Source organism: Cupressus sempervirens, chromosome 7, assembly GCF_028749045.1.
Source record: "Cupressus sempervirens isolate cs-2001-9-10 chromosome 7, ASM2874904v1, whole genome shotgun sequence".
In the NCBI taxonomy this organism is placed as follows: Eukaryota; Viridiplantae; Streptophyta; class Pinopsida; order Cupressales; family Cupressaceae; genus Cupressus; species Cupressus sempervirens.
Window position 1 is genome coordinate 238096760 of NC_143124.1, and position 12508 is coordinate 238109267.

Genomic DNA, 12508 nt, shown 5'->3' on the forward strand with positions numbered 1-12508 from the left:
AGTATGAATAAAGTTGTTGATAATGTGAATATGTATGTGGACAATATCATGGTGTTGGACATGGACAAGGCTAAGGACACAAAATAGTCAATAGGCAAGAAAAGAACCAGATCTTCTACCAAAAAGATGAAGGCTAAGATCGAATAATAGATCAAAGAAGATGTCAAAGTGGTCGTGGAGAAGATTAAGGAAATGAAGGATCTGGTGATGAAACTAGCTGAATGCTGAGTTGGTTGTTTTGTTTAGTGCTAGTCATAGTTAGTCCGCTAGTCATTTGTGAGATGTTGGTTGTTTAGGAGTGCTAGTTTTCTATTCCAACACATTTTTTTATAGGAATAAATTTAATTCCTAATTTTTAAAAGTTATTTAGTGTTTCAGGTCCCCTATAAAAAACCTATTTTAACCCTTAATAAAAAACATATCCTTCCAAATGTACTAATAACAGAATCAAGATTAAAGTGGGGTTGTCTATACATACATACATAAATGCATGCATGCATAGAATAAGCATAAATATACTTCTAATTAATGTCACACACACACACACATGTATGTATATATGTATATATATATGTGTATATGTATATATATATATGTATATATGTATATATATGTATATATACGTATATATACATATATACACATATATATATATACATATATACATATATACACATATATATATATACATATATACATATATATACATATATAAACATATATACATATATAATATATACACACACACACACACATATATATACATATATACATATATAAACATATATACATATATAAACATATATACATATATAAACATATATACATATATAAACATATATACATATATAAACATATATACATATATACATATATAATATAACATATACATATATATACATATATATACGTACGTATATATATATCCACCTTCATAGTATATGTATATAAAAATATTTTGTTATGTATATCTTATTTTACTATAGAAATATTTGCTATAATATCATAACCTTTATTCCATTTTTATCTCTCACATAAAGAGTATCCAACTATATATTCATCTCCTTTTTACACCTTCATAATGATTAAGTTCTCATTAAATATTGTTAGTATTGAATGATTAAATGTTATTGGAAAGAGATGTATCTTTTTGTCAATAATAAATTAATAATTTCTTTATCCAATGTTCTCTCTTTATACACATGTTCTTGATCTTTTCTTTTCTCCCCACACAAACCCTTTCCAAATGAAATTATATTATCACTTTTATATCTCATCCCTGAAGAAGTCAAACTGGTCCATTTCACACCTTTTGACCATTCAATAGATTTAATTAATACATTTTTATTTAATTCTTTTATATTTTAATTTATATTTTATTTATAATATAGTTATATTAAAATTTAATTATTTTATATTCTAATTTAGATTTTATGTATATTATTTTTTATATTTTAATTATTAATTATTATTTAATCCTATTTTAGAAAGGGAACATATTTTTTACACTTTTTTATATTTTAGTTAGTTAATTTATTTTTTATATTTTAAATTTATTCTTTATTAAGCATCATAATGACTCTGGAGTCCATCTCAATGTTTTCCCTCCCATTCACATAACCTAATTTCTACATAAGATTTTCGTATTATCCTCTTATTGTGAATAAGATTGATAGGCCATGAATTCTCTATAACCATCAAAATACAATAATCATGTAGTTAACTTGCCAATTGGATATGGAAAGAAAAAAATGATAAATCAAGAGTAATTGTAGAGGTATAAGCCAAAGCTAAGGATTGGTATAATACCAATATGGATAATAGTGTGTGTGCAATAACATATGAACTTGGGTGAAAAAATCCATATTGGCCTATGACTTCATCTTTTAAAAAAAAAAAATTTAATCCCCGTGTTGGTAAATTTTTTGACCAAATTAGGGTTTTATGCATGAGTTGGTCAAAATTTTGAGCAAATTAGGTTTTCCCAAGTTGGTAAAAATTTCAACCAACTTTGATTCATAATAAAGAAAGAAAAACAATTATGTTATATTTCGCATCGGCCAGAGGAGGTTTTGTCTATATCGCCGTAGGAGCTTTTTGAGGTAAGTCTTTTTGTGGTTTTTGTAGTGATTCTTGGAAGTTGACTTGCACAAAGGGGTGAAACAAAACCCTAATTTTTGGTGCAAAATATGTTATTTAAGATCAACATTCCCTCATATGGTTGTTATTTAATGCTAGCTCTTTTCTTTTGTTGATTAAATGATGCAGGAGCATCCAGTCGTGTAAGCGCAATCTTGTGTCACCCAAAAATATGCTTAGAAATAGTTTATGTTTAATGTGTTTTCATTTTTGGATACCCATTTGGGTCAAATAAAGGTTCCAACTCTCACAGTTCCACTATTAATTTTGTAGGAACTAGAGTTCTTGAGCACCTTGAGATACGTGTCAAAGTAAAAAATGGGTTATTTTGCAATTGAGACAAATTTATGATGGGTTAGAGGGTATAAGTTGGAGGGATGATTATATTTGTAATTTAAAGCACTTTAGAAAAAGAATCAAGTCAAAAGGCTCCATGGTTAGAAAGTTATTATAGTTTTACGGTTCCTGGAGACCTCCTAAGAGCGCTTCAAAATCAGATTTGAGGCACTAAATGGACTCGTATAGGCCCAAAAAATGGGGGATGAGCAAAGATGGTCCATAGGGCTATAAAGCGCTTTGAGAGCTTTCTAAAAAATGTAAACTATTTGTCAATCGGAGTTACAGTTCAAAAGTTATGCCTTCCGAAAGTTCGGCTACCATTTTTGGATTCTTCTAATTTTGCACTGACTTCTAACATGACTTCTGGAACCTTCTATTTTGGTGGTGGATGCCAACTGGCACATTCTAGAATGTATTCCTAATCCTAAGCCCTTTGGGGTCTATTTAAGAACAATTCTGGCACTGTAAAGGGCAGTTCAGAGTGGAGTTTGAGAGAAGGTACTATGAGAAGGAATGTTCTCCAGATTTATACTATTGTAAGCCCATAGAGCATGTCTTTGAGTCTATTTTCTTTGTACTAAGTGTACTAGTAGATTTTCATAGTTAATAATATTTTCCTTTTCCTGTTGTGTTCATTCTGGTCTTGGGTTGTGTCCCCATCATTAAATAGGTAATTTTGATGGATTTCTTCTGCAATCAACTAAACATGATTCAACTTTCTAGTGAACATTTAGCAAATATCCATTAAGGGTCAACTATCAAGCATGAAACTATTTTAAAGGATAGAGACAACCTTGCAATCAAACACCAATTAAGCTATTATTGTCTCAAGATAGATTGTGCAAGAATTGAGTAGATGTGGGGGTCTTCTTGTTAATTCTTCCTATCAAACCTCTGTCTACTTGATCTTTCTTAGTTTGAGAAACAATTCTACTATATCTACCATCATCATTGTAAGGAACAAAAATGCATATAGTGACATCCTAAAATGTTTTTCAAGAACATCAAATCATTTTTCCCTCATAAAAACTAGCATCATTATTGAAGGCATGCAATGAACACGTTATATTCCTTAAAAATGAAATTGATTAACCTACCCTTTAATTGTAAACTTCCAAAACATTAGCACAAGTTTAGATCTTTTACCACAAAGATAAGAAAGCAAAAAATAATAGTTTTTAATTAAAAAATGTTCAAATAGACACCTCTACTATTAGAGATATACCACTAGGCTAAGATCAATAACTTATTTACTTTTTCATTCCAATGTCATGACCACATGAAACCTAAAATTAGCCATGAATTCCCACAAATAGGTGGATATGTGGATTGTCAAACAGGAAATCTTATCATAAATAAGATTGTAGAAATAAGTCTTACTAAATTTCAGAAATCATGATTCAGTAATTTCCACCTTTTACATACAAGCCTTTGGCTTATGGTTTGTCTTTTCATATCCCTAACTCAAGGATCATGAACAAGCCCTCCTGTAGTGTGAGGTTATTAGAAGATCCACACAACAGTAATGGAAGGTGCTGTTTTGACCTCACAAATCATGGGATTGATTAAGCCTGGCTTCCCTTAATCCTTAATGTTTAGAGTTTGACTTCACAATGATTTTGACTATTGTAATATGAAAGAGATCTTTTACATGTCAAAAGTCTCAAAATCCTATTTGTTCACATTTCAGAACCCAAGAAGAGAGATGTTTAAATCCCTTGATAAGAGTCCATATGTGGGATGAAAATGCAAACTACATAATGCAAATTTAATGCTATATCATCTTTCTAACTTCTGATTTCAAAATTTGAAAAGATTCACAGGTTAAAAAAGCAAGTCAGATCTTAAAACAATATTCCATGCATCAACCAAATGCCTTTTGTGGGTTGCATTTGCTATTGTCTTATAAAATTAAGAGCACTATCCATTGTAATAATCTAGAAATATGAAATAAAAGATATATCTTACCAAGTATTTTTTTGAGTCAATGTAAGAATATTTAGTCAACTTTATCAACTCCAAATTAATTTTTCATTGGCTACTAGGAGAAACACTAAAGTCATCCCTCAGCATGAGCATGGTTATTATGCACATCTATGGCCTAAAGAGCCTAAACACACTTAAGTGTGTCTATAATGAGAGTCATTGCCATCAGAAAACCAAGAAAGACACCTCTAAGGTGCTTGGTAGCCAAACTTGAGGATTGTGCATTGCTTGTGTAAAATGTTCTATAAAGATGATGTAAAATTATTTCAAATGCGAATGGTCTCGATAGTTAAATGAGTGTTGAAAATGGTTCCAAGTTCTCAACTTTTATAATATTTGTATTTACTCTTGAACATCTATCCAAGTCATGGAAACTTGTTAGCTTTGCATGATTTACTATTTAGCATATGTTATTTTTGTTTCTCCATAATCTCCTATCTAGAAGCCAACAAAACAAAAAGGTGAGGTGATGTTATAGATGTTGATGATATAGCTGAAGGAGATATTTATCTTGATATTCAAACTAAATAAATGACTATTAAAGTCATCTATATTGTGTGATTGCTTCATATGCTGTTGCAGTTGAAGAAACATAGTCATCGTATTAGGTATTCTTATTGTCATATTTTGTTGTATCGTTTCAATAGTAGGAATCCCAAAAAGATGCAGAGGAGTTCACATAAGATGTGATAGTTCAATATGTCAATTTACTTTGTACCATTTTCTTTTATCCTTGCAACTAGTCTAAAGAGTCCAACCTTTCATAACCAAGTAAAACTCTTGTGTAAAAGGGCATATCACATTCCATTTGTTCTGTTTGATATTCCATGTTGGGTGATTATATTGTAGAAGTATATTTTATTTTCTGTAGATACATTTTTGAGGAGTGCTTATTATTATTTTCAGTTTGATATAGATTTGGGCAAAAGTTGGAGGGTTTCCCCAGGGTATTTTCTATGTCTTCGTGTTCATTATTCTTGTATTGCTATTTGTCTTAAATTTTGTTAAAAAATCAATAATGGTAAAATAAAAAAAATCACATAATTGATTTATTCATTAGATCTCCTTTTATTTTATTATACTTGATTTAAATTTGAAATTATTTCTCTATTTAAGGTGATGTGCTTTTTTGTCACAGAGCATAAAATAAGGACAATTGTCATGAAGAAATTTAATCCTTGCCAAGGATTTCATCAAGGGTTGCTTTTTTTTTTCTCTTATAAGGATTCAATGTTCATCACTATAATCATCCAATCCAATTTCATTCAGTACATAATTAGATACTTGGTTGCATAAAATCAATTCTCAAAGTTGAACGTGCATTATCTACTTCTTGTCTCTCTTTATATATGAGCATTTTGGTTGCAGGTTATTTCTAGGAACTATGGGATTCAAAAATCAATGTCAATATGATATCAAAGCACCAACATATGATTTTTCCTTTGTTGATAGAGATTTTCATTTGAGGGGGGAAAATGGTGCATCATGGAGCAAAACAGAAATCAACATTGCCTCTAGAAACCCAAAATGCCTAAGATCATGATACTACTATCAAGTGAATTGCGCATGTGTACGTGCTCTAGCCCAAAACTGTCTTGAGTATGGCTTATTGGTTTAACCTACAAATATGTAAATATGAAATATTGGTTTCAAAAATAATACAATGTATATAAGATGTGTTCTTGGTATATCTTAATGTTACATATAATTTATTCAACTTGTTTATAGAAGCATATACATTTTAAGTGATACATATCTTACTTGTCTTCTACTATCAAGTGAAGTGCCGATGTGGGCATGCTCTACCCTCAAACTATCCTGAGTATCATCGACTGGCTTAACCTACAAATCAAAGTAAATATGAAATATTGATTCCAATTAAAATATATTGCATTGGATTGATAAATATCACACCATTTCACTATTTTCAACTAAAGCGCATGTGTGTACCTGCTCTACTTTTGAGCTAGCAATATCACTCACTAACTCAACCTACAAAATTCATGTAAAAAAAATTTTTTGGTTTTATTTATGTAGAAACTATCAAAGGACTATAAGAGTCTATTTTGAATTTTACAGTATAAATTCAGCTTAAAAATTACATACTTGTGTCACTATAATTGGACACCAAGTACCACCCTTTACCTCTAGCATAATGTCTTGCATTATCTCATTTGAGGTTACCTTATTGTTCAATAGCTCTATCATTGATGATGCATGTAGTGGAACATGAAGGTGTGATTGCATTGATGCTAATGAAAGCATTTGATCTGCAACATCCATACCCCCTACAATCTTCTAAAGTGAACAATGTGCTTGTGGAGTGATAACCTTGTAATGATCCAAATTTTCATTTAAATGTCAAATTAGATTTAGGTTACTTCATTCTTTATAATTATTTTAGTAGATCAATTGAGGAGTAATATTTATAAGTTGTTAATGACTATATAGATATGAATTTTCTTTTGTGCACATTCTCCATCATATTTATAGAAATTAAATTATCATAATATAGTAAACCATTATAATGGTTATAATTTATTTACTTGAGGATCCGTTATATCTCCATGATTTGAAAGTGGTGGCAAACTTTCAAATGCCTTTACTAAATGCTTTACTTTTTCCCTACCAGCCATTGGAATGTTATTGTTTCTGCTTGTAGGGGCCTTCTAAGGGCCAGGGAAACCCCTTTATGATAATAAAGTTGTACTTATATATTCCTCAAGGCCCTCCATCATCTTCTCATCCATGTTTCCATTTTTCTACCCAGAAGTCCTAATTTTCTCATCATTCCCATTTGAGTCCATCTGAGGAGATACTAACATAATGGCATTGCTATTACAATCCTCTGAAATGTTGTTTTTATCCATTTTAGGGTCCTAAAAATCATGCATTATCTAGTTAAGATTTCTATTTTTGGGGTCTGAAATCCCAATTATATCAGGAGCCCTAATGGACAATCTATTTTCCTCACCATCTGACATCCCAAGAGTAGATAATGTATCATTGGAAAATATATCGCTCTTACACAATTCAAAAAATTCTGAACCAACAATATTCTCATTCATGGTGCTAATTTCAAGCTCAACACTCTCATCTTTCTAACTATTCCCACACATTTTAGAGAAACCATCTTTGCTATCTTCAATAGATGATAGAGCACATGCATGTTCCTAAACTCCAATCATGATTTCCACATTGGTTTCTCCAACTTTGGCTAAAGGCTTTTTTGTTTTCAAAATATTATCTACTATCATTTCCAATTGTCATGATTATTGCAATTTTTTTCCAAGTCTCCTCAAATCTATCCATGCATCGGGAAACACTTTTTTATTCAATTCATTGCTATTTCACATCCTAGTTAGTTACTAGGACATCTTGGCACCTTGAAATGTTCTATTTGTATGAGATGATTTTCATTTGAGATGTTTCAAATGCATTAATATAGTTGGTCTCTATTTTATCATTTGAGGTACCATGGCTATTTGTTCATCCTTCTGGCTCAAACTTTGCCTTATATTTATGGAATCATACCTAAACCAAGCACACTATTGAGAAGATCAACATGGATAACATTAGTGATCATGTTGTTGAATTTTGTTTAATCAAACCATACATGCAAAATTGACAATATCAAGCAAAAAAATACAATGCATAGAATTCAATATAGAGCTCATGGATGAAGATAAAAAAATTGCCTTGAAGGAAGGCTATAAAGTCGTGGCTGCATGCCTACACCAAGAATTTGAAAGACATACCCAAGGATCTAGTGCACCAAATGAGACACAGGTATATTGGTCAAATGAAAAGTAAATCAAATTGAATAGTTGAGAAATTTCTTTTTTGGTGTTAGTTTTGAACATAAATTGACTACATAACAATGCACATAACATTTCACTACAATTTTCGTATCCTATCACAGAACTTGCACATGATGAAGGCCATGATGTACATCATAGTGGTGGAGGTATTAATTTGGTATTAGAAATTAATTACACAATTATGAATACAATTTAATATCTTCAATTACATTTCAATCAAGATTGGTCACAATTTCAACCAATTCTTTGGTCATGAGTATGGCATCCTAGTTGTTGTGGTGTGTCAAAATTTCAACCAATCTTGGTTGGCATTTCAACCAAAGAATTGGTCACCATTTTGACCAATCTTGATTAGCATTTTGACCAATTCTTTGGTTGTGAGTATGGCATCCTAGTTGTTGTGGTGTCCATTTCGACCAATCTTGGCTGGCATTTCGACCAAGATTGGTTGAAATTTTGACCAATGACAACCAATAATGGTCACACCAAATGTAACCTATTCCAACCAAGTATTTGGTCGAAATTCTAACCAATTGGAAGTTTTGTGAAAATTTTGATAACAAAAGTTGCGATGCATCACTTGGTCACAAATTTGACCAATATGGGTCAAAATTTGGACCAAGTTTTGTCGAAAAATGGGTCAAAATTGACTAGTGAAATATGAGAGTTGGAAGCCCTCATGGCTCACGTGAGGAAAAAGATGAGATAATTAAGGCTTTGGAAAATATTGATGTAAAACAAATACAAATTAACAAAATGTTGAATGATGCAATCAAATTTAGCAAGAAAATGATGGATATAATGATCTCTTCCTTCAATAGTCTATAGGAGGAGCTAGAGTACAAGAATGCTAAATAGAGAAAGTGAGAGGAGACTCTATTAATTAGTACCTAGCTAGTGAAAGAGAGACCTATTTTTGATATGGAAACACGTAAACCTATAATGACTTTCTTTCTAGATGCTTTTAATGCTATTAAGAAACTCAATGAGTGTGGAAGGAGATTCCTCTTCCTTCTATTTAGCTTCCTACATGTGTTGTTTCCGGTTTCTAGTGGTTTTAGTTATCGATTTTTTTTGTTAGGTGAATTCACTACTCATGAATTCATTTAGGGTCTGTTTGGTTCCTTGAAGATGATAGGAATTAGCTTTTCCAAAATCCGGATTTGAATTTTTTTGCATTTGTTTCAAAATTGGCAAAATGGTTGGCATATTGGACCAATTTTGCCTCAAAACTAGGTTTTCCAACTTCCTACTAGCAAGTAGGAATTGAAAATCAAAACCTGGTTATGTTTTTTAAGGAGTGTAAAAACAATAGATTGGACTACTTTTTGAAATTTTCCTTTAACTCCAAACTTACGTATAAAAATATGTCTTCACATGCATCTTCCGAATGAAACAAACGGTCCAAGTAAAATCCCAAAAATCGGAATGAAGATTTGCAAAACCTTGATTTGGCTAGACCAAGGTTTGTAGAAATCCTAATTTTTTAAATTCCACAAACCAAACGGACCCTTAGATATGTCTTATGACTTAATGTTAGTCTTTATTGAATTCACATCCTTTACAAATTGAAGTTAATAAAAGCATAATTGATTGTTAAATTTTAGATAAACATAGTAACCTAAAATATCCATACAACCAGTTTACATCAATTTCTAATAAATCTAAAACAAAAATAAAAAATTCCTCTATTTAAAAAAAAATTACACATTAATCACATAGAGTTCAAGCCAAAATGTATTTCAATGAAAACTGTTCAAAATTGAGCGATTATTAAACTAACCGTAAAAGCTGCCAATTTATAGACAGCGACCAGTCGCTTGTTTTAAACATACATACATAAACAATCCTAGAAATAAATTTTAAAGACGTGCTTAAATCTACTTCAAACTCTTAATCAAAAAATCAACGCCTGATTTTTCCTTCAAACGGCCGGGACGAAATTATAAATAAAAACAAATGCAAATTGAACTTGGACACTGCTGCTTTAAACAGGACCCACACGCAGCCATCTTCCATGACCAGCAGAGGCGAGATTAACGTGGGAAACGACATCAATAAAGTCAAATTTAAAGTATTCAAAAATTCGAATTGCTTAAATCCGCAACTAGTGATGAAATTAAAAAACTGATAAATCTCAATTCTATGGCAAAAGAAAAATGAATACATTAGCTGTTTGTTTGAGTTCATACTTCTCCCAAATTACAGTGCCAACAGATTTCATAAGATGATTACAGTAGCGTGGGAGTAATAGGCAAAATGTTGAATAGTTGATATTTGTATTTTTCATTTTCTTTTTAGTCTAATGAAATCATATATTGGTCAGTTTGGTTGCTGGAATAGGAATAGAAAATTTAGAATACGTTTTTAATTTTCTGTTTGGTTAGTCAATTGAAATAAGGAATAGGAATATATATTCCTATTTTGCTTGCAAAATGAACTTATACCCATTCTAAAAAATAGCTGTTATTAGAATAGTCATTCTTATTCTCCATTCTTATATCTACAATCAAATAAACATAGAATAATCCTATATCTTCCAATTTTTTTTAAATATGTACTTTAAAATTAAAAGTTAATAAAAAAACCATTCATTAAAAACTCTTACTTTATTATCCTTCATCTGAAATTCAGATCTCTGTATCATATTTCATACTTCATATAGAAGACAAAAGAACATCAAAGATGTTTTGCATAGAAACAAATAATGCAAGCACTTTTCCTCTCTATGCTTGGGGTCTTCAATCCCCAATGGCACAACTACAGATATTTAAGGCCACCAAACATTATTGATCTCAAAAGCACGCACTGATGTTGGGTATGTTCTTGTAAACATGGTCATCTCTCTCCCTTCAATGCTCTGCACCACTCTTCCTTCTCCATCAAACACAACAATTTTATTCCTCGGCAGGTGCACACAAATACATCCACTGCTGTTAACCACAACTTGTGCACTTCTCAGGCTGTTATCAGTCCCATTACACAACACTTCTGTACATAGACTCCTCGGCAATTCAGGCAGTTCTGACCATCTGCCATTCCCATCATCTTCATTCAATTTCCATAACCGCAGATCCTTTTTATACACCACAACCACCTTCCCATCATTCCCACTTAACTGCCATTGATCATAATTTTGAGAAAGAGATTCATCTGATATCTGTGGAAGTTTAATAGCTTCCCAATACTTTTTCCTTAAATCAAACGATACAAGGTCCAACGTAAACTTGTTTGGCTCAAGATGAATTGGATTAACCCAATAAAACCTTCCCCTAGAACAGACCCCTTCGCCAAGTGGGTTAAATGATCTGCTCATATTCATCTGCAATTTTATCCATGCATTCATCTCTGAATTGTAAATCTCCACTACCAAATTGTTTTCCTCTCCGACTATACAACTTCTTCCAATGATTAAGACGCAGAGCCTCGTGGAACGGTCGAAGGAGAACCCAATGAAATCATATCGCCTAATTTGAGTAGGAGGGGGAAGCTTTTTCCATGTCTTGGTGACAGGATTGCAAAGGTAAAACCAAGTGGGTGCTCCATCCTTGGAGCAGGAGAGCACACTCTTGCAGGAAGCAACAACGTTAATGGAGTCACGAGCCAAAAATTCCAAGGAGAGTCTATATACATGGGAATTGGGAACCGGTTGAAGAAGAAATAGATCGTTATTGTGAGAGTGTATCCACTGTGAAGGAAGTAAACGGCCGATAAGAAAAGCAGGGGTAGAAGAGGGAAGAACGAATGGCATTATCCTCTGGAAGCATTGTGATGGTGAGAGAAGAAACTTCCATTGTTTGCAAACTGCCCTGAACTTGCCAATCACTAAAGTGGGCAGCTTGGCTAAAACAATTAGAAGTAATTCTTCGGGTAGCCTGCCCCATATTTCAGAACTCATCTCCATTTCTTCTTTCATTGATTTTATTTTTCTCCAATCCCTGCCTCTGATATTAAACACGAGAAGGAAGCTCTTCGTTCTTATGAAATTTCGTATATTTATCTGCAAGTTCCTCACGCTTCAATGACCTTATCTTAAAAAACTGAGATAAACATCTGAAGTGCCGTATTCGATAGCTATAAACATGACGTAGATGGTCTATCTGGAACATGAAGCCCGTGCCGTGTACATCTGCCATTTCATTGTCACAAACTGCTGGTAAACATTTTCTGCACAAGTGGTGTTTCACTATTGCGAGTTCTTCTTTCTCGGAAGTTTGTGTTTT

General features: G+C 32.0%; 1 protein-coding gene across 1 annotated transcript; it reads right to left on the reverse strand.

Annotated features, from left to right (window-relative positions):
* Positions 1-10875: 10875 nt before the first annotated feature.
* LOC149546386 (F-box/kelch-repeat protein At5g15710-like) lies at positions 10876-12306 on the reverse strand. The gene has a single exon (XM_089794573.1). The coding sequence runs from the start codon at positions 12199-12201 to the stop codon at positions 11056-11058; it is 1146 nt and encodes a 381-aa protein (XP_089650699.1). The 5' UTR covers positions 12202-12306; the 3' UTR covers positions 10876-11055.
* Between the last annotated feature and the right edge of the window lie 202 nt (positions 12307-12508).

What these genes read in the sequence shown, in the direction of transcription:
- LOC149546386 (XM_089794573.1), bottom strand. Translation starts at nt 12,201, where the DNA reads ATGAAAGAAGAAATGGAGATGAGTTCTGAAATATGGGGCAGGCTACCC.